This window comes from Lonchura striata, chromosome 10, assembly GCF_046129695.1.
Source record: "Lonchura striata isolate bLonStr1 chromosome 10, bLonStr1.mat, whole genome shotgun sequence".
NCBI lineage: Eukaryota > Metazoa > Chordata > Aves > Passeriformes > Estrildidae > Lonchura > Lonchura striata.
In genome coordinates this window covers 6,414,227-6,436,732 of record NC_134612.1, presented here as the reverse complement: position 1 = coordinate 6,436,732, position 22,506 = coordinate 6,414,227, and the positions used below count along the sequence as shown (strand labels likewise).

The 22,506-nt window shown below is 44.7% G+C and overlaps 1 protein-coding gene across 3 annotated transcripts; it reads left to right on the top strand.

The window, feature by feature from the left end:
- The first annotated feature begins 6 nt into the window (after positions 1-6).
- Positions 7-21,395, top strand: CEP63 (centrosomal protein 63). Of its 3 annotated transcripts, none has more exons than XM_021537191.2 (15): positions 7-38; positions 2,562-2,696; positions 4,264-4,444; positions 5,611-5,706; positions 7,838-7,960; positions 8,787-8,900; positions 11,252-11,485; positions 11,748-11,893; positions 12,573-12,707; positions 13,475-13,589; positions 15,383-15,580; positions 16,001-16,087; positions 17,579-17,778; positions 18,291-18,585; positions 20,728-21,395. In XM_021537191.2, exons 2-15 carry the CDS (start codon positions 2,653-2,655, stop codon positions 20,884-20,886), a joined length of 2,127 nt encoding a protein of 708 aa, XP_021392866.2. In that variant the 5' UTR covers positions 7-38; positions 2,562-2,652; the 3' UTR covers positions 20,887-21,395. The 3 variants fall into 3 exon arrangements, with proteins under 3 accessions (XP_021392866.2, XP_077641735.1, XP_021392865.2); XM_077785609.1 differs by lacking the exon at positions 7-38 and adding an exon at positions 277-610; XM_021537190.3 differs by lacking the exon at positions 7-38 and adding an exon at positions 277-643.
- Positions 21,396-22,506: the final 1,111 nt, after the last annotated feature.

The window sequence follows — 22,506 nt, the reverse complement described above, 5'->3', positions numbered from 1 at the left end:
CGCTGCCGGGGCGGGGCCGGGCCGTGCCCGCTGCCAGGGTGGGAAAGGCGGGAAGGAGGGAGGGAGGAAGAAGGAACGGAAGAAGGAAGGGAGGAGGGCGGCTCGGCCAGCCAGCGCCGGGGTGTCGGGCAGCCCGCAGCGGAGCTCCCCGGGGCGCGGCGCCGGAGGGGCTCGGGCAGCGGAGCTGTGCCGCGGCGGGCGCGGGGCAGGCGCTGTGAGGGCTCGGCTGCGGCTGGGAGCAGCGGCGGGAGCGGGGAGTGCCGGCCGGGCCCGCTGGCCCCGGCCGCTGCACGGACCTAAGCGGCACCAGGGCCGGACATTAGGAGCAATTCCTTCACAGAACGGGTGATTAGATACTGGAAAGGGCTGCCCAGGGCGGCGGCGGCGGCGTCCCCATCCCTGGAGGTGTTTAAGGAAAAGACTGCACGCGGCACTCGGTGCTCTGGGCTGGGTGACAGAGTGGGGATCGGTCACAAGATTGGACTTGATGGTCTCAGAGGACTTTTCCGAGCTCAGTGACTCTGAGATTCTCGCCCTGGCGAGGGCTGGTTCACTTCGGGCTCCTGCCGCAGGTGCCGTTCCTGCCGCTGGCAAGCGGAGCTCGCCCGTGGTATTGCTTTTGGGAGCTCCTTTTGTGTTCATTGTAAGCATGCTTCCAGCAACGCTTTAAGATTGCATCTTTCTGTGTTTCTAAGTGCGAAGTAATCCCAGTCTTGTCGCATGGGCACTATTCTTAAGTCCTCCTGTGTATTGTAAAGTTCTCTCCACTTCACTCTGCTACAGTTCTGCCTTGAGCTGGAATGCTAAACCTTTTTTATTTTTAAATGTGTTGTCTTGTTTTGGACTTTTTTTTTTTTTTTTTCAAATACTTCACATTTCTTCACTTTCAGAGGTGATCAGCCAGCTTTCCTTCCTTCAACTGTAGTTAATGAAGGAGATTGTTTCCTCTTCTGGGTCTTTACTCAGGTTCCTGTAACTTGCACGTTGCAACTTGCAAGCATGAGAGGCCAAAATGTAATACTAAGTCAGCAAACTGTACGTAGCATAGAACTGGCTAGAGGTGTCTGATTTTAAGGCTTTTCCCCAAAATCTGGCTATGCCAACTGTGGCTGTGCCTCCCATGGGAGCGTCCAAGGCCAGGTTGGACAGGGCTTGGAGCAACCTGGGATAGTGAAAGGTGCCCCTGCCCATGGCAGCAGTTTAGCATGAGATGGCTTTAAGATCCCTTCCAACCCAAACTGTTCTGGAATTCTATGCTGTCTGTCTCCTCATCTCTCTGCCCACTGAAAATTGATTCTGTGTAGGTGTGATTAGAATGAAAGAGGAGAGCTGCTACTGTCTAATGTCTGCTGTGGCCACCTGGAGAGCTCTTGGAATGCTGTCAGCAGCTCAGGGGATCTGCTCATCTGCTCTCCTCAGCACCCTGCCCTCAGCAGAACCACAAAGTTGTTCTGCATACTGATTGAGTTTTGTTACAGCACCAAAGACAGATGAAACAGTGTCAGAATAGGAATAGGATTTTTCTCTGTGCATTTTTTATATGGCTGTGGTTTAAAACACTGCTCCCAAGGACAGGTTTTAATCTCTGAGTTGTGTTTTTAAGTGCTGTAGGAGCACGATAGAAGATTCTTTGGGAAAGAGAATGAAGCTGAGCCTGCATTTGTCAAAGTCTCCCTTGCTGTGACCTGTTCCCCTTTTGCTGATTGCTTAATAATGTTATATTAATCTTTGAGGAAAGATGGTGGAAGAATTAATCTTCAGTACTTGGAAAATGTGTAGATTTTGGAAACAGAAATTTGTGTTAATAGCTCTGGACAAGTTAACCATTTTTATGTTAGCTGCAGTTTCATGAAGGAGATATTGAAATAAATTCTGGCTTCCTGGCTCTGGTTGCGTGGAAAATTTTTATTCCCCATTTTTGGCTTTAATGTAAACTCTTCTCACTTTCACCACAATATGAAATTTCTTTGGGTATGCATGTGTTTGTTACTTAAAAGGTGAATTTTTAACTGAAGCAATGTACTGCTACTATAAAGCTGTTCAACTTATTTTCATAATTTAAGAGGAAATTTTAAGGAATTTATGTTTTCTTAAAATTCCCACAACTGTATGAAGAGCCAGTGTGTTCTGAATGCTGTGGTAAACTACATGGTCTCTTTAAGCTAGTCTATAATAGAGGCCTGGAAAATATGTAATTTATGGATGAATTCTTACTGCTACTTGCTGGTGTTTTCTCTCTGAAGTGACAAACTTTGAAATCCAAATGTTCCTGTTTCTCCACATGCTGGTGCTCCCAGTAGATCTACCAGTCCTTCTGTTGAGTTCACACAAGTGCAGAGTCTAATTGCTGCTCTCTGAATTTATTAGATCACATGATTATATCACTTCAATTTGGTAGTGTTGGATGATAGCATTGGGTATATTTTTCTGATAGAAAAATCTGTTTTCCTCTGTTTGGCTTGTAAGTTCATGAAGGTGCCATTGTTTTCCTCACCTGTAATTCCATATTCTTTGTATGCTTTTTGACTTCTGTGCTTTTTGGGCTTCCACTTTTCCTGCAGTTGGATGGAGAAGCAGCCTGGTTTGTGCATTACCATGGGTGACCACTGCTTTCCTGTACTTCCCTAGTACTGAAGCCACCAGGATTCAGTGATGGAGGCTTTGCTGGAAGGAATGCAAAGAAATGGGCAGGGGAGGTATGTATGCAACTGTACACAGCAGTCATTCCAAATGATTTAAGTGTTAACCTTGCCTCTTATTCAGAATAAATCCTCTGGTGTAAGTGTGCAGTGGCCCTCAGCTGCTGCAGAAGCGAAGTCACTGGGGGAGCTGGCTCTGTGCTAAACCCTGCTTATAGTCTTAATTGTCAGAAATTTAGTTGTACATCTTCCTGAAACCTCAGCCTCTTTTTCTCAGTTGTTGTTGTAAACTATTCTTACTGTCCAACATCAGGAGCAGTAGTAAATAGAGTTGTGAATAAATATTTATTTTGTAACAGCCTCGCAAGGTTAATGAGATGTGACTTTGTTATCTGATTTCACTGAAAACATCTGATTATTTCCTGCTTGTGTTGAAACTGCAGAGTCCCACTCAGCTCTGAGTGAATCCTTAATGTTGTGTCTGAGGTGAGAATCTCTAGACTTTTTGATCCCTGAGAGAGACTGTAGTGACAATAACAGAACAAAATGCTTTATGTGTTAAACAACCGTGAAACAAAAGTCACTGATGCCATTTTCCTAGTCATCCTTGAGAATGTGACACAAATTTATTTGATACTGTATCTTCTTTAGAGAGCTGGTTGCAGAAATCAAGTTTAGAATTTGCTACATATTAGCAGATGCTGTGAAGGGAATGTTCCTGCTCTGCATAATAGCTGCTAATTTTTGGTTAACTCATAGGACAGGGTGAACTTCAAATGTGACTGATTTTGGCTCCTTTAAGAAGTATTTCTTTTCCTATAGAAAAAGTGCCAAGTAATGAAGTGTGCATAGGCCCTGGGGGAACAGAGAAATTTCTATCCCTTAACCTATCGATTTCCATTTCTTTTCAGTTCTTCCCTTTGACAGGCAAATTAAAGGGGTAGAGATCATTATGGAATTCACCACCCTCTAGGGCTGTGTCTGGCAAACCTTAATATTGTCCCTGTCTTGGCAGCTGGGAACTTTTAGAGGAGTTACTTGAATTGGCTTCAATAATTATGCACCAAATTAGAAATCTGGGCATCGCTAGGGAGCTTGTGCTCCCCGATGGATTGCAAGGGTTTGATCCTTCATTATCATGTTGTCATCCAGGCCCCTCTGCTTCAGAGTTTGTCTGCATTTGTGATAAACTTCTGGTTTTGGGAGCTCATAGCTTGGCTGTGATTCCTCTGGTGACTGAAACCTGCTATAAAATGCCACTGCCTGGAGAGCAGTTAAGGCAATACAAAATATGAATTAAACACGCTTTGGTTTACTTACATAATGCACAGTACCCAAGGCAAAAGGCTGAATGCCTAAGTGTGAAGTGATGTGGTTTAGCACATGGGCATGGATGGTATTGGGTAAAAGGTTGGACTTGATGATCTTGGAGGTCTTTTCTGACCTTAATGATTCTGTGATTCTATTGTGTGCAAGCTGATTTAAAGAGAGGTCAAAGCACTCACTGTGTGTGCAGGGTTGGTGCCTTGTGCCAGTCAGTGTGTTTGCTGCCTTCATTGGTTTGGGACCCTGGACGTGGTGGGTGGCACTTGCTTTATTTAACTCCAGGCTCTCTCCCCTCCAGCGGTGGGTTCTTGACCTCCTGTGCGGCCGAGCTGCAGGAGCTGATGAAGCAGATAGACATCATGGTGGCTCACAAGAAATCTGAATGGGAAGGGCAGACACAGGCTTTGGAAGCTTGTCTGAGTGCTCGGGAGCAGGAACTTTCCTCTGCCAAGGCAGCTCTGCAGGAAAAACAAAAGGAGGTACCTTTGTTTCATACTATTTTTTGGTTGGAGTCAGCAGTGTGTTTTACCTGTTAGAATCAGGAGATCAGGAATAGAATTTTTAAAGGACCTGTTGGAACAAAGTGTCTGGTTAATAGCTCAATCCAAGTCAAGTGATCTGCTCCTCTAGGGTTGGTGGAAGTCCACATATTGAACTGTTAGAGTTATTAGAGATAACCCAGAACTGGTTCTGGCTACAGTGGTAATGGACAGCCCAGCAACCTGCAGTCATTGGTACAAAAAACCCATTTCCTACTACATAATCTGCACCAAGAAAGCCGTTTCCTATTATGAACTATACCAAGATATGGCTGGGTAACTCTCCATGGGCTTTTTTACAGAGCTCTGGTTTTGTGGTCTTTAAATAAAAGCCTGAGAGAAGTGCAAAAAAAATCTGTATTGGTTGAAAATTATTGGTAAGTGAAGTTTTTGTGCAGGATGTGGACCATAAAATGCAGTTGAACCACAGGATTTTTTTTGCAAGAATGATGATTTTTGACATATAGGTTATTGTTATTATTATCAATTGTGTTTTCTCAAGACACTTGAAATGTCTGTTACCACCAAAAGCAAACATGGATTTCAAACCAAACTGTAAAGTGTGTTTGAAGTCACTGTTGGAGTATATTCTTGTTTTTGGTTTAGTCATAGGAATTTTCTGTGGGCTTTCTTTTAATTTTAATTTGTTGGCTTGTGACCACTCAGGTTGTGGATTGGAAAAAGATAGGAGGAAAAAAACAAAGGAAGAAAAATTTGTCACAGGAACAGTTGATTCACTGTCAGGGAAGTCTTTTCTGTGAGCTTCAAAATCTCTTTTCTTATTTTTCCATGGCCAACTTTTCTATTGGTAGATAGCTTGAAATCATAATGCATATTTGTGAAGAATTTGATAAAAATACTGGATGTATACTGAAATAGGCTTTTGGCACAAAACAAATATGTCAGCTTTGTCTCCAGGAGTGAAATCCAGAAACTGGCTCAAAACAAGAGACCACAACAGAAACAGTTGTGGCCCCAGCCTGCCAAAGATTTAGGCACAGCCTCCATCTATTTCAAAATGAAGGACCCCACTGAAATGTCCATGTATCTACTGGCAATAAAGCCTACTTCTGTTGTATTTATTTGTTTTTTATCCCTCTGTTCAGGTTGGCCTGCTGCATCGCCAGGTCGAAGATGTGGAAAAATCCAAGCAGGAAATGGTTAGAGAGTATGAGCAACAGCTGAAGAAATTCCAGGAGGAGGTGAGTTGCAAAAAGAGAAGTTTGGTTTCTAGTTCCCAGTTGATGATGGATCAGTTACTTTGTGTCATTGTTTTTGTTTCAGTGCTGTGGTTTTAAAACTGCCCACTCTGTTAGTGTTTGTGTGCTTAGCAAAAAGAGCACTGAGCATATATAAAGTGACATTTGTATGGCTCAGCTGGCCTGTTTTTTTGTAATTTGGAGGAACTTGGTGACAGAAAACTATTGGAGTAGGAATGTTTTCATATGTTGGACATCTGCAGAAGTTCACTGCAAGAAGTCCTGTCTTTGCCCATCCCAGTCACCACAGTGCTGGTTCTGGAGCTGCCACAGGTACAGGCAGCAGCAGTTTCCTCTTTCAGCTTTTCTGAAATTCAGAAAGGGTGGTGATGTAACTGGCCTGGCTTGTGTGAGATCAGGAAATCAAAGTGATATGTGGTCTCATCTTTTTGTCTCTGTTAACACTGATGACTTTAGTAGGGATTTTATACTCTCAAGGAATATTAGTCTTAATACGTTTTATAAAAAACAAGTGTATGTAGAAAATGCTGTTTGACAATAATATTGGAGCTTCCATCTCAACACCTCTTGCTCAGTGCAAGATGATACCTGTCCTGCAGGTGGTATAACAGCATTCCAGATTTATGCCTGAACTCCTTGCCTGTCTGCACTTGCCAAGAGCAGGGAGTGAACTGGCATGAGCAGCTCATAGAGCACTGACCTGTTTTCTCTGGAGGGCTGGGCCTAGTTCCTGCTCACTGTAAGCCATAAGTGAAATTAATTTGGTAGTCTCTGCTCTGATGACAGAAGGCATCTTTTCTCATTTAAAAACACCTCACTATTCCATATGACTAACAGTCTTCATTCACTGGGTGTTCTCCCTGGAATTGTGGATAAGCTGCAGAGCAAAGCTGAGGTACATTGGCAGATCAGCCTAAATTGCTAAGGCTGAAATACAGCCTTTGTGTTGTGGCCTAAATTGCAGTTTGTGGGTATTTTACCTACACAATATTAATGCTGATGGCATTGAGCTCCAATATTCCTCAGTCTTCTGTTCTTAGTACTGTTTGGGGAAATTATTTCTGTCCCTGTTTACCACCATTTCCAGTGCAATTACAGGTACAGTGTCTAACTGAGACTGTTGAAAGAATAAACCTCTTATCTCCTGATATGTTTGGCAAAAGATGTCAGTATTATCTCTAAGTCTGAACAACTGTCTGTTCCCACTGAACACACCGAAGTACTGAATACATCAGGTCTCGAATCAGATACTTTTTCTTCTCATGGTCCTTCTGTCCTGCTTAGCTTTGTCCCTCAGTAAAACAGAAGTGATGGCTTCTCAAATTCATGTGGCTATTTGGAAGCCTTTTATTTAAGTAGGGGGGAGCTCATCATATGAAAAATTATCTGCAAGTTGCAAGTGATTATTTGCATGGAGGGTCATTTAAATGTCAAGAGTTTTTTCCTCATTCCTGCTTCTGATACAACTTCAGCATCCTAGCAGCAGGCGTAGGAGTGATATTTTCTGTTGGCTTTCTCCACTCATTGTGAAATAAACAGTGTATCTAAGCAGAAAATGACAGATGAAGTGGTGTTGATATTATGGGTAGTGGCAATTCTCAAACCTTCCTTCTCCCACTAAGCAGGAGAGTTCCAGTTCCCACCTGAGCTGCACAAATGTATTTTGATCACACAAGATTTACCCGTGTGTGGTGTGGTGGGTGTGCTCCTGTGGGTGAGCAGATCAGCCACAGGCGCTGCTGGCTCTTCCTGGGGCTGGGAACCACCTGTAGAGAGGGGGATGCTGTGCTCTTGCTGCATTGACAGCTGCCTGTAAGCCTCCATCTGATCAATATTTCAGTCATGCTTTAATTATGGTAAGACAGAGCTTTAGTTAAAGTTGCTGATGTCTTGAGTTCAGTGGCATCTTGCTACTCTCATACAACTCGTGTGTTTTGCTGTGCTGTTGGTATAAAAGACTCATTATCCAAATGGAAGCCTTCACTTGGGAGCTGTGTGGCCTTGATGAGGGCATTGTTTGTGTGAACCACTTTGTGTGTCTTCTTTCAGAGGGCTGTTTAATTCTTGTCTTGGGACCTTGAGCAAAGCTCTCTCTTTGACACTCTTTGTGCAGTTGTCCCGGCTGAGGAGGAGCTATGAGAAGCTGCAGAAGAAAAAAACAAGAAGCAGAGGAGAAGCTAACAAGGGACATGAGGAGGACAAGTTTGAATTGAGCCGACTGACCAGGAAGCTGGAGGTATGTGGAGAAAAAGCAAGTGCTGACCAGCTTGTATGTATTAACTGCCTTACTGGGCTTCATTGGTGACTGAACAGTCCACTAAGAAGTGGACATTGAGTTCTGCTTAAGGAGCACTGTCCATCCACTCTCCAGGTGCAGCTCTTCTCAACTGCATGTGTGATAAAGGCAGTTTCATGTGCTGGGGCCTCTGACTGCACAGCATAAACTTAATGCTGGTTTTACCCTTAGACTAAATAAGAGGGAGAAGGTGCTGGAAGGGTAACTAATTATGTGAATGGAATGAATTCCAGTGTAGGGAGGTTGTATTCTCACTTCTTGGAGGAGGAGGGAGCTACATGTCAAACTTCTTTGTAACCCTGTTTCATCTTCTAATCTTTCTGCTCTGTTGAGCTCAACCCCACTCAGTTTTCTCCTCCTGAGAGATGTGGTAACAACACATATCTGACTGATGTAGTGCCCAATTTCTGGAACAGAGATTAGCAGTCAAATTCTGTATGTAATTCTTGTCATGTTGATGGTTTCAATACCAGCATGCTTTGGAAGCTAAAGCCAGTCTGAATTGTTAAACTCCTGACAGCAAACCCATGAAATCAGCCATCATGTTGGCACTTAACATTTGTGAGCAGCTTTACCTCGGGTGGGGAAGGAATGCAGCGTGCACGGTGTGTGAGGGCTCTGCACTGCTGAGCTGCTGCATCAGGTGACTGGCTAATGGTTTCCCTGCTGGGGGAAAGGTGTGAGGATATGGTGGGGAGAGAAGGCAAATGTGGATGTGAACTGGAGGGGGATGTACTGCTCCAAGCCACCCCTGCTGTCCTTGCAGGAGTTCCGTCAAAAATCACTTGACTGGGAGAAGCAGCGCCTGCAGTACCAGCAGCAGGTGGCATCGCTGGAGGCGCAGCGCAAGGCTCTGGCAGAGCACTCCGAGCTTGTGCAGGTACAATTAGCATGTGCTGGAAGTTTCTGCTTTCTGTTTGTGGGAGGGAGGGAGGGAGAGGTTAATGAAATCTCTCAGGCACCCATCCAGTTCAGATTGCCATTGAAGTGACTTTTAATGTTCTGGTGGAATATGTGGAATATGGTTTGCTTGTACGAGTGCTGTATGGAAAAAATCTGGAGTCTGTCATCAGAGATTAGATAAACCTTGTGCAGCTCTCCCTGCCATTGCTCTGGTTAGCAGAGAAGAGAGTAGGATGCAGATTTCCCTGGGAGGCAGAGATCACAGCATATGACACGTTAAAGTATGTTACATCCTGTTGTCTGGTTGAAAGCTGTGTACCTGCCAGCAGCTAAATAAGTACTTTGTGGGTCCAGCTCAGAGGGTACTGTTGGAAAACAGTCTTCCCCTATATCAGAGACTTACATAAAATACTGAAGCAACGGCAGTTTTCCCCCCGCACCTTTTTACAGGTCTCTCAGAGGCAAGTAGTGGGGCTGTTGTTCTGCAAAGCTGATGGCTCAGTGAATTAGTGGTGCTGCAGCAGAGCAAGATGAATTGACCTAGAGCACAGCTGTGAAGTCACACAGACGCAATCACAGCAGACACTGATAAGAAGCTCTTGCTGGGGACTTTGCCTTAATGGGCTCCTGAGTTGCTCTTGAGTGGAAGCTCCTGCAAGGAGGGAGACTGTGATGACAGGATTGAAGCTGGCTCTGACAGGGGCTTTGTGAGAGGCTGACACCAGGAGATCTACAAATGCAGAGAGAGTCCTTGAGCAGAAGGTCTTGCTGCTCTGCTGTCTGTGTGTCGTTGATAGCTCAATTGTTTGGGAACAGATGTGTCCTTGGAGCTCAGGCTGGGACATTGGGGCACAGAGGAACTTGTCTTACTGTGCAGTAGAAAACCAGGAGCTTGGAGAGGTTTTGCCAAAGTGGCATAGCTGCCTTAGGTGCACAGGTACTGTGAACAGACTGCCTGAGTCCTCAATTGCTTTGAAAAGCCCAGCATGGAAGTGCTAATTTTTTTGCCTTGCATTTTTCTGTACATTTTATGTGCTTAGTTGTCTTTCTAGCACAAGGTCAAGCTGAGATCCATGACCATGGAGTACTTCTCCTCTCTCTCCTTTTCATCTGGCTTCCCCTCAGCTCTTCCAGAGCAGCTTAGGGAAGCCTGGAATTCCTCCCCAGTACAGGCCACCTTCTGGAAACCTTTAAAGTCAGCCTTGCCCAGAAACCTGGAATTCTCTGCTGGCATGGATGTTGTGTGGCTGGAAATAAGACACAGCTTAAATGTTTTCTTAATGCAGAAATAAATGTTAAGGCAGTCTGATACTCTGGCTTCTTGAGTGAAGAAAGGCACTGCTTTAAACTCTCAGCCTTCTTGATTACCTTTTCTGTCATGACTATTTAAATAATAATAAAAGGCTGTAATCAAATCTATACCATAGCCTTGGAAATGAGCAGTTCTTACAGTTTGTGTAGATCAAGGCATGTGATGATTGTGAAGCTGGCAGGCATTGCTACTCTTTGAAACTGGGAGTATAGGACTGCTCAAATATTTTGTTTCAGCCTTTAAAAATTCAAAGATTTTATACAATAAGGGAGTATATGAAGTAAATGTTCCTAGAAGTTTATGTGAGAGCTGGCTTGTTAAATTTCACCAGCTAGCTGTGTGGAAAGAAATGCTATGAAATAAAGTATTGTGCCTATAAATTATAGATCAGGTATTGTCTGCTACTCGTATGTTCCTTGTAACTTTTTTGTCTGCCATTAAAACACTGAAAAATTCAAAGTGAGCATTCCCCCAGGCTGCTGGAACCAGGTATTTACTGCAGACAGCAAAGCAAATTGGCTGTTAGAACTGCTTTGTTTTGGTGCTGTTTGGTGGTTGTGGTTTTGCAGTTGAGCACCCAGAGCTGCTGTCTGTCCTGGTGTGGAATTAATTGTTGGGTAATCTCTGCCCTGTTTGATTTGCAAACTTTCTTACCTGCAGCCATTAGTCCTGGCCTAGCTTTGGGCTCATGAGCGAAAAATAGCAGGAGGTTTTGTTCTTGGACAAATCATACTCAGGCAGCTGGAGTGATTTGAGATTCTCATTTTCCAGATTCTCTTTGAACTGCTTTTGGAATCAAAGGACCTCCTCTTTTTTCATTTTGTTTTTTACTTATTCTGTTTGCCTTGGGAAGTTTTATCCATCATGTAACCCTGGAACAGTACTCTCCCTAATTCCTTGGAAGGTATTGTTGAGAATGAGAATGTGGCTCATCACACCAAGAAATCAGTAGTTGTGTTGAGTTTAGCTTTGGTGTTTTTTGCAGTTTAGCTCTAATGCAGGTGTTGCTGTTGCAGACCCAGCTGGCCAATCGGAAGCAGATCCTGGATTCGGTGGAGCTGGCGAGCCGCTCAGAAATCCAGCACTTAACCAGCAGGCTGGAGAGGGCCAAGGACACCATCTGTGCCAACGAGCTGGAGGTGGAGAGGCTCAGCATGAGGGTGGATGACCTGAGTGAGGACAATCGCATGATTCTGGAAGATCAGCAGAGAGTTCAAGAAGAATTACGGCAGTCCAAGAAAATGTTAGAGGTCAGTGGAGGAACGTGTAAGAAACGGGGTCTAAAGAAGTGGCGGGAAGGCTTTCCATCCTGGAGTTTTTGTCTCTTTCTAGAGCCTTTGTAAAGTTCCTGATTGGCATCAAAATTGACTTTGTAGCCCCATGTGCTGCTCTGCACATTTTTTTAGGACAGTGGTCCTAAAAAAATCTGATCAACCTCTCATCACGTTGCAACAAACTGGTTTGGTCCATCTTGCAGCAGTCATTCAGTCATTACTTCTGCCTCCTGTGCAGGTGCTGCAGGATGAGAAGATGGAACTGAAAGCCACCTTGCAGTCTCAAGAAGATTTCATTGACAGCTCAAAGCTGCACCAGGAACAGTTACAGAAAGAGCTAGACCGGATGACTGAAACTCTTCACAGAAAAGAACTCCTCATCAGGTAGTATCTGTGCCTTGCTGGTGCTTTGGGTCTTCAATCCAGATCTATGCTCCAGGTTCTCTCACTGAGGACAGTAGCAGCATTTTCATGCAGCTGGATCTGTACTGGTTGTATTTCACATAGTGCACTGCAGTTTCTCACAAGCACTGTGCTGCCTTACAGCATTTTTCAATTTGCATTGCTTTTGAAATTAGCAGATAATCAGTGAAGAGCAAGGAAGGACTCCACTTTCCTCAGCTGGGTTTCTGGAGGCAATGCAGGTCTTTTGAGGGTGTTTCTTGCAGGCATTTTCAGCCAAGTGCTGGAGACCTTTCAGGGTTTGATAATGTGCTTATTAACCTAGGTGAAAGTTCTCACTGGTTCGGGCTTGGCAAGGTAACTACATCTGTGACAAAGCCATATTGGCCTTTCCCTTCTCCCCTGGCAGTGTGCAGAGGCTGTTGGGTTCTGGTAGCTGTGTCAGAAGGTTTGGGTGTTGGTCACCTACCAGTCTCTGGCAGGGGGACCAACGTCAAAATAAAATGTAGTCTGCTTACTCACACTGCACACAGTGGTAACTTGCTTTTAGGTGATGTGTATTTTTCAGAGAACTCCAAGAAAACAATAGTTATGTTCCCTGTACCAGTGAACTCAGACATGATGTTTCTGTGCTGAGATTAAATCTGCTGTTTCTGTGTAGGGCCTTGGAGGAGCGCTTGCAAGGGAAGGCATTGTCCTCTGCAGGGCTGGAGCTGGAGCAGGTGCTGCTGCAGCTGGATGTTGCCCAGAAGAAGGAACAGCACTTGCAGTCAGAGGTGACTCGTCTTGAGAACAGGTAGCCCACTGCTTGCTCCCTCTGCAAGTGCAATTAGTCTTGGATAATAATACAGCACCTAATTGTGTTCATCAAGTTAACCAGTGATTTTTGTAGGCTTGTTTTAAATATCAAAGGGCCAAAGAAAGCAAGTGCTATTCCTTGTGCAGTGTAATAGTGACTGCTCTGGTAATTGGTTGGCTGCATTTCACTGCACACAGTGGGTGTTCTCAGTGTTCCAGCTTGCTTAGGCTGAGCACCTTCACTCATAATAGCCTAAGGAGTCTTTGTTAGGCAGCTGGTTAGAACCAGATCCAGACCTTCCTGTGAAGTGAGGATTATAAACAAATCTGTCCAGAGAGATTGTGGACTCCTCATTTCTAGAGGTGTTCAAGATAGATGGGCAACCTGGTCTAGTTGAAGGTGTCCCTGCCCACATCAGGGAGTGGAATGAGTTGAGCTTTAGGGTCCCTCCCAAACCAAAGCATTTTGTTATTCTGTGATTCGTCTCCAAGTTTGTGGTTTTCAGACTTGTGTTTACATAGAAATTTTGTAATCTTAGTTTGTAAATAAACAAGCAAGAAACAGCTGTTATCTGTTAGATGAGCTTCCTGATCTCATGTGAAATGATTTTAGAAAACAAACCCAGAGAATTGGTAAGGAACTTGTAGGCTGATTAGAGTTTCTGTTGTAATGGATGTAAAGGACTGCCTGGAAGATCAAAGTTTCTCTGACCATTTCCTCCTCCTTGGGTTATTCTAATCTATACTTTTGCATTTGGCACCCAGCCTGGTGACTTCAAATGCCAGGTGTGTGCAGCTGAGTGAGGAGCTGAGTGAGAATATCAAAGAGCTGCAGTCTCTGGAAGAAGACCAGACTGAGTCAAGGGCAGAGATTAAAAAGGTAACATGGCTTTGTTCCCGGGGAGTGGGATGGCATTGCTGGAGAGAACTGATCCCTGTGTGCCACGTGCCTCAGCAGTGGGACCAGGGCAGGGCTGCTGTGCAGGCAGGGATCTGCTGGAGGTAAGGAGCATACCTGGCAGAGGAAGGGTTGAGAGGACACCCTTTTGCAGGTGTCTGAACCTGGCTTTGTGAGCATCTCCTGGGCCTCCCCCAGTACTTCTGCACACTGTGGAGATAATTGAATTACTGCTGGGTGGGCAAATATGTGAAGAAATTAAGGTCTGGAATCCTGAGTTTAAGCCTAATAAAGGCTCCCAACAGGATGAAGAGCAGAGAAGGAATGAGTTTGCTGTAATATGTCCTGTCGCACTTGAGGCAGGACTTCAAATATGTCCTGGTTCCTGTGTGAATAAGGGAGTGTGTTTCAGGCTTGGTAGGCTCTGAGCACCCAAGGAGGACAAGCCCTTCACTAGCTTGGCTCTTCATAATGGTCTGCATCAGCTCATGTGAGGGCTTTCACTGGAGCCTGGTAGAGTGGAAGCCTCATTGAACCTGAGTGAAAAACCTCACTTGTGTGGAAATCTTTCATCCTTTATTCTGAATATACAGAGGTACAGATCTTGCCAGAGATGTGTGCTTGGTTACACATCTAAACAGCCACACAGTAAATTAATCTCCCACAGGCTGCTGGGGAGGAGGGAGAGATTTATGAAGGCTGTTTTCTGTTTTATATACTTGGGAGGCATTGAGGTGACATGGAGATAAATCACTGTGTGAACAGTATTTACATGGGTAGGCAGAGATCATCTGGTTCAATTTTCTAAAATGCTTGTAATTCTCAGAAAAATCCTGTATGTTTGGGTGGTTAATATTTCTGACTAATGGAATGGAGTCCTGGGGAAGGAATTATGCTGCTGTTTTCTGTTGTGCCACTGAGTAAATATACATAGTGCCTACTATATTGTATGTGGTGCAGGTCTGCCACCTCAAAAAGCATTGAATAAACCAAGATAAGGTATGGAAAAAGATGACCAAAAGGATGGAGTGATTTTTATACAGGCAGCAGCTGAATGGAATAGGGCTTAGCAAACTGGAAAAGAGATAAATGAGATTGAATGGACTGAAAATAAAATCATGCCTGTCATGTGGAAAGTAAATAGGGAATGATTATTCTCTCATAATGCAGGGACTAGTGGTCATCACACAGAGTTATGAAAACAGAGATGTATTTTTACCCTGTGCATAGCTGGCTGGTGGAAGTTTGCCATGGGAAGCTTTAGTTGCTACATGCTAACATTTGTTCAACTCTAATATTGATTCAAAAGACTTAGGGCAAATTAATTCCTGGAAGAAAAATCCAGCTTGAGCTATTTAAAGTTACCATCTTTAAATGGTATCTTCAACTGCCTCAGGAAGGCAGAGTGGCAAATGGCAGGGTTATATTTTCCAAGAGTTACTGTGGTTCCCCAGTCATGGTGACCCTTTGGCTCTCTGGCTTTGGCTACAGAGGTTGAATGATGAGCTGAAGAGGCTGTTGGTCTGATAAATAGTGGGTCTTCTCAAGTACCTCATGGCATGAAGCTTCTTTCCAGTTGGCAGTGTGTGGTGTGGGAAAGGATTGGGATGAGGTGGTTTCAATCAGGAAGGACAAGCATGTGCAGGGGGCTTGTTACATAGAACTTTTTTGTTTTCCAGGACTGAGATTTCACATTCCCGTGTGCAATACTTTTGCTTTTTTAGCTGAAACATGTTTTAAAAGCTTGTGGGTGATGTGTGCTTGTCTTCCTCCAGTTGAAAGACCAGCTCTCTCAGGCTGAACAAATGCACAGCAGTGAGCTAGAAGGGATGAAAAGGGAGATCTCCAGGCTGACACAGGAGCTGAACCAGCGGGACATCACCATTGCATCAGCAAGCGGCTCCACCTCAGACCTGGAGCGGCAGCTCAGAGCAGAGATTGAAAGAGCAGAGAGGAAAGCAGTGGAGCACAGGGTAAAAAAGGCACAAGACTCTTATACTATCTAAGGGACCTGAAGGCTTGGAAAACCATCCTGGTTTTTAGCTACAATAGTAGTTTCCTTCTCTCTTTAACCTCTGTACAAAAACTGAGACCTTCTGAAGGAATCTTCTAACGATGGTGTTCACTGAATCTGTGTTGCTGCTTCTTTTCAAATCAGCAGTCTATAGTCCCACAGAATTCTTTGGGATCACTCATGCTAACTAGACCAGGATGAATAACATCTTTGATAACTGTTCCTGGTTATTTTTGTAGTCTTCTCTGTAGGGTCCCAGTGCAACTAGCAGCCCAAACCTACTTAATACTTGAGTTTGAATATGGAAAATGCTTGGAGGGTGTTGTGAGCATGCGTTGTGTTATTTTTCTGAGCTTGTTGGTTGCCTCTGTCTCCTCAGGTAATTCTGGTCCAGCTGGAAACCTTGAGGCTGGAAAACCGTCATCTCTCAGAGATTCTGGAAAAAAGAGAGTGTGGTAAGCTAAAGGTATGAAGGCATTCAGGACCAGGAGCTGGGAAGGGGCTAGCCTTGTGTTCCTACCTGGGAATAGTCAGAGTCTTTGCCCAGGCCTCTCAAAATGGGGGATAAAGCTCAGTGAACTTAAAGCCCAAGCAAAAGAAGCAATTTTAGAGGAGATAAAGTGCAGAAATATCAAGCATTTGTTCAGTCAGAAAGTGATGAAGAGAACTGCAGAAACAGCCATAATTTCCGTGTCTTCTCCATGGGCTTTGGCCCACATTTTTTAGTACATTTCATTACACTTCCGTTTTAAGCCAGTTTACCTCAAACCTTTGATTTTCAACCTGTGATGTCCTTTTGACCTGTCCTTGAGCTGTAACTGCTCTGGCCCTTGAAATGCTTGGATGAGATCGTGTTCTCCCCTGGTGCTCTCCTCTCCATGAACAGGATGCAGACTGGGAATATATGGGCTGGATGTGGTGGGGCAGTGTTCTTGGAAAGGGCCCTGTGGTGGGCTCCTGAAGCTGAACAAAACCTCCAAAACTCTTGATGCAGAGGGGAAAAGAGGAGCCTGCATAGCAGAGAAGCAGCCTTGGCAGAAATAACAAGTTGACTCATTGTGTGAAGGAAGAAGTGGCTGGTTTGCAAGTTCTGTCTCAACTTAAGCAGAATGGCTGCTTCCCAGGGGACAAGGGTTGGATTCAGACACTGAGAATCCCATGAGAGTATGTTTTATCCTGTTAGATCTGTGCGAAGGAAATACTCAGCTCTTAGTATTAGTTTAGGGTGATTGTCTAATGTGCCAAGTTCCTGGGAAAGTGCTGAACAGAAGCTTATGGCTGGTGAGCTGGATTAAAAACACAGCTTTTTGGAGGGCTGATTTGAAACTAAAATAACTTAAAATAACCAAACTTTCTGTTTGAAAAGTGCCTGGTGGCTTTTGCCTGTGTGAGTTCCCAAAAATGTGGTAGCAGTGTGCAAAGCAGGAAAACTTCCTTAAAAAAAGCCCCACAGTCCCAAGGAACAGGAGCTCTATCTTGGCCTGGTGGTCCTGGTGCACATTTGGAAAGACCTTAGATACAAAGCTCATGAGAATGAATTAAGCATCTAAGTTTAATAGAATTGGCAAAAAGCAAGTGGGAATGTCACAGGAGTGGCCACCTGGCCTAGTAAAAAGAAGATGATAGGAAGGAGCAAGTTATTCATAGTTTCAGAAAGGCCAGAGGCAGGTACATCTGAACTATCTAAGGTCCATGTTTTCTTGTTTTAAAATTAATCCAGTGGTGAGAGAGACTGACCTTCCCAGGCAGATCAGCTGATTAGCACATTGAATCTGGATGCTGGTCCAATAAGGCATTTATATAATTAATTTTCTCCTAGGAAAATCTTGAGGGTTTTTCCAGTCAAAATGAGTTAGGGGGTATGCTTTAAATAATCTCTTGCTGGCCTTTGCTCCGGATGTGTCTGTGGTGTCTTGCAAACCAGAACTTCTGGCTTCTGCCCTTCTTTGTCTGTTAGGGGGACGATGGCACCCTGAGAGCACTCAGGGAGGACTACGCTGCTGAGCTGCAGAAATTAATATCTGAGAACCAGCAGCTGCGGACGGACCTGGCAGAGACCAGGGCGAAGCTGGGGGTCACTGCACAGGAGTGCCCGGATGGACCTGAGGGCATGGCTCAGCAGGGGCAAGGCAAAGAGCCCAGGGAGGCACAGCACAGGTGAGTGAGCCAGGGGTGCTGCTTCCTCAGGGTGAAGGAGGGCACAAGGTGTGGGGATGTGTTGGGTTTAATGGCATGCTGGGTCTCTCTCCAGTGCAGTGTGTGTCTAGGAGAAGACAAGGACTGTTTGGGAATCTGCCTTTATGACTTAAGCAGTGCAGTAGCTTTGAGTCCCAGCTGGTTTGTGTTTTGCAAAGCCAGCAGTGTTTGTCTTTTGTCTGCCTTTGCCTCTCTCTGGAGCAGCAGTCTGTGCTGTTTTTGGTGACAGGATTAGATGTGGCCCAGGCAGCTGTGTTCCTTTCTGTTGCTGTGCTAAGATATGCAGGCTGTGGTTTTTGGTATCTACAGTAGCAGGAGAGAGAATTCCACAGGGATTGAATGTGTGTCTGGAAGTGCTATGGAAACAAGTTTGGGTTGCCAGGGCTGTTAGTAACATCTATGTTAATTGTTGCCTCTGTGTGAGTTTTGCTGTAAGAGACAAACCCAGTTCTGTGCTCAAACCTGTCTTCCAGGACAGCTCAGGAAGCACAGCACGAGCAGGAGGAACACACAGGGAGGATGCATCTCCAGCTTGACAGGACTGCTCAGCATCATCACAGGGACCCTCTAAGGTGTGGGGCTGCTGAAACAGGAACAGCACCTGAGATGGGTGAGCCACCCTCCCAGAGCAGCAGCAAAAACTGCAAGGAATCACGTGTCTGGCTGGGAGCAGAGTCTGTGCTTCATGTGGTGGATGAAAACAAAGATTTTGCAGATGAAGCATCTAAGCAGCCTGCCTTAAATCATCACAGAGAATCTGTTTTTTTGGTAAGCAGTTGTACAGGGGCTACTTGCTGCTCAACAGCTGAAAATAGAGTTGGGTTCTTATCTGGCAAAAGGAGACAGGCATTTGAGTGCCTGACTTAACTGCATGTTGTGTGTGATCCTCTAAGTAAATCAAATGTTAAACAGGAAAAGAAAGCCACTGTTGGATGGTTAAGACTTGGCCAGGAGGATCCATATGTTGGATCTTCAGAACTCCTTGGAGAAGAGCTTTGTGTTTGTGTGCTTGCTAAGTTAATTCCAGGAGCTCATGGTGCTGTACCTCAGTGTGTACCAGGACCTGCTCGTGTCCCCTCAGAATTCTGCTTCAGCTTTTGCCTTGGGTCTGTAGTAGAGGCTCAGAGTGAATGTGGAGTGCTGAGTATGTCAGTATTTCAGTCTCTGAGTGACTGGTTGCTGCACATCTGTAAAGCACAGGGTGAGTTTTACCCCTTTTCAAACAGGCTGCAGCAGTCAGCACACTGAACTTAAAGCTGCTTATGCTTGCTGATGACAAAGCCTGAAATCCCTGCTTCACTGCACAAGGGGAGCCTGCTCCTTTTCCCGGTTGCCGATCGTACTTTTTTCACTGGGAGCAGTGTTAGCACTTTCTCTGTCCTACCTCAGCTCAGTTGCTGAAGGACTTGACCAAGAGACAGAAATTTCCACTGAATCACCTTTTCTTGTCATGTTTAGGGAGGGGAGAATGCTGAGCACTGGTCCTTGCTCCACATGTGTTGCCCCAGCAGTGCTCAGAGCAGTTTCTCCTCTGTTTTTGCACTGGTAGCAGTGACAACTATTAAACTATTAGCTATCTTTTTGTAGGAGTCCAGAGAAGAGGCTCAAAGGCTAATGCACAGACAAGTGGAGGCTTGTCAGGTCTTGATGAAGTTTACTACCAAGATTAGGTCTTGATTTTTTAGGAGTAAAGTAGCTTGTGCACATATCCAGAAAACAGTGTTGGGACCTTAGGGAAGTGCAGTATTGTAAATGGAAACTCTTCAGGTTGCAAGATTGGACCCAAAGTGTGAAAGTTCCACTTCAGAGTCTGAGAAGCTCTAGGGCTTGATGTTTAATAGGAGACAATGGGCTGCTTTTTATTCTGAGAGATAGAAATAAGATTTCTAAGGAAATGCAGTTATTTCTCCTGGTGTTGACTGGGTCTCCCTGTTCATGGTCAGGCTCCAGTGTCTTTAAATCAATTCCTTTAGCACTAAGAGAGGAGAACTCTCATCAGTAGGCTGTCAATAGTGGGGTGGGAGAGATTTGTTTGCTGTCTGTAGCCTTTTCTGTTTCCCTTTGTTCCTGGCTGTTGACAAGATCTGAAAACCACGAGACTCCAAGATTTGGAAATAACCAGTTATTTTCTGTTGCCAAGACACTGAGACAACTTGTCTGCAATGGAAAGCAGCCCCTTAGTAACCTTAATTTTTCACGTGCCGGCCCCTGTGCACAAGGCTTCTCTTCATCAACTTGTATATTAAACCTGGTTTACAGTGTTGTTTTTGTAAGTTAATAACTTGTGGGTAACTGATGTGAGGAGCAGGAATAGTTGTTGACTGTAAAGGAAAGAATCTGGAGTAGTTTGTTGACCATTGCTGGCTGGACTGAAGAGCTGGCTGTTCTGTGAGCTGCAATGGGACTTTGGCCTGTCCTTGCCTGTGGGATTGTATCAGGAGCCTGTTACTTTGGGGAAAGAAGAGGAGGTATATGAAAGAAAGCAGAGATATTTCCAGTGTAGAATATGTGGTAAAAAAAACCAGTCTGGCAGTGCTTTCCCTTCCCTGGACCCAAACTCTGAGGTGCTCCCACTCACAGGGATTTTTATGGAGACAAGGAGCAGGATGTAGACCTTGAGTTGCACCAACACCCAGGGCAAACTCCTTGGTATTCTGTAGTGACCTTCTCTAGCCCTGATTTTTTTGTAGTGATTTTTTGGCAACGTTAGCTTCATGCAGCAGTCATTGCTGGCTGTTGGGAGGGACATGATCTGCAATACAAGTATGAGACCTGAGTGCTTAGTCTGCCCACTAAGATGGAAATGAGCCCTCAAGGAGCTTGTTCAGTGGTGTGGTTTGCAGATCAGTGGTGTTTCTGGCCAAAACTTGGAATGAAGGAATGCCTGATAATCCTTTTGTTTCCCTTTAGTGCCCCTTGCCTACAGCTCCTGTTGGATCCATTGCTGCACGATACCTGGAAGATGAAGAAATGAGATCCCAGCACATCCTGGAGTGCCTAAATGCTCACATTGAGGAACTGAAAAAAGAGAGTGCAAAGATAGTGAGACGATTTGAACACCAGGAATAATGTTTGTTGTTGAATTGGAATGCTGGTTTCCTTATGTGCTTCCGAACTGTGACTGGAAAGGTGCCTATATCCAGCTGGGATTGGAGCTTGAGTGAGATCCATGTGTCCTACTTGGAGCTGAATCAGCAGGATGGGAGTTGAGGAAAAGGAGCCTCTGTCTACATGCTTGCTCTGATGAGGGGTGTTACACCACAAACACTTTAGTCAGCTTGCCATAGGTCAGAGACCTGCATCAGAGCTATGTGCTCACTCACAAAGTTGATGGTGTTTTTTAAAAGCAAACCATTTGCTAGTTTTTATGTAAAGTATTTAAAGTATGTTTTATACGTGTAAAAGCATTGAAATAAATCAAAATAGCAAACACCTCTTTTCTTGTTTATACAAATACACAAAGTGACTCTTGTGGTTTATATTCCCTTCTCATCAGGAACTTGGATCAACACCTTTTCCATCACAGCATAGCTATGTTCTTCAAAGAATAGGCAATAAAATTCCTCTTTCCTTTAGGCTATCTGCATTTTTTCCAGTTGTTTGCCCTTAGTGGAATTTCTTAATATTTCCTGGTTCTTGTAGCTTCTGCCCTTTACAATTTGTGTAGTATTTGGTGTCTTTGTCTTCTGTACAGAGTGCTTGAAGTACTGCAGAATAGCTGAGGAATTGAGTGTCTGAATTCTGGATGTGGTCATGGCTCTTGGAAAAGAGTGGAACTGCTGCATCAAAATAGATCTGTGACCTCCTTTGGGGAAAATATTCAGACTTCCCTCAAGGGAGGTAAGTTGTTAGTGAGTGAACAGGATTTATTTCCTAGGGACTTGTTTTGTTTTGGGGTCTCTGCAGTTCTTCTGTGGTTGAGTCTTTATGGCCTTTGTTCAGGCAGACCTTGGGACGAGGACGTTCCATGTCCATAAGTTTCTATTCCTTTCCATCAGCTTCACCTTGTGTTAGAGCAGCTTAATGCTGACAAGGAACAGGAATTCAAAAGCACCACATGTACACAGAGCCCAACCATTGTGTCAGGTGAGTTCAGCCAAGGAGGTGCCTGGCTGCAGACTGGGGCTGCACTTGGGCATGCACCTCTGTATCCCAGAGTTTAGAAATGTTCCAATTGAAAAGTCCTTGTGTTTTGGCTTTCTTCTGGGGTTCCTTGCATGAGGGTAAAACCTTCAAATCCATTCTGGATTCTCATCATGCCGCCTTTGTAATGAGGTGCTGAACTGCCCTCAGCTGGAGCTGCACTGTGGTCATCCAGCACTGGCCTTGGATCCTCTACAGAGCTGTCCAAGGGTGTTTTGGAACATCCACCCTGTCTGTCCAGATCTCAAGTAAGGACTTTTTGGGCATGGGGCATTTTGATAAAATCTGAACAGCAGAATACACCAAACTGCTTTCTCTTTGCCGGTGCACCTATAGATGCACTGAGTGCCAGAACCCTTAGGGATCCCTCACAGCCTTCAGTGAGGCCACCAATTTCATTTTTTAAGTGATACCTTGTAAATAGTATTGTATTTCATGAAGATTTTAGTTACTGAGTGTTGCATCATGCTGTTGGTGTTTTCAGCAGTTCAGGAGAGAGTTTGCCTTGTTTCTGATGTGCTCTTCCATATCCCTTCAGGGATATTT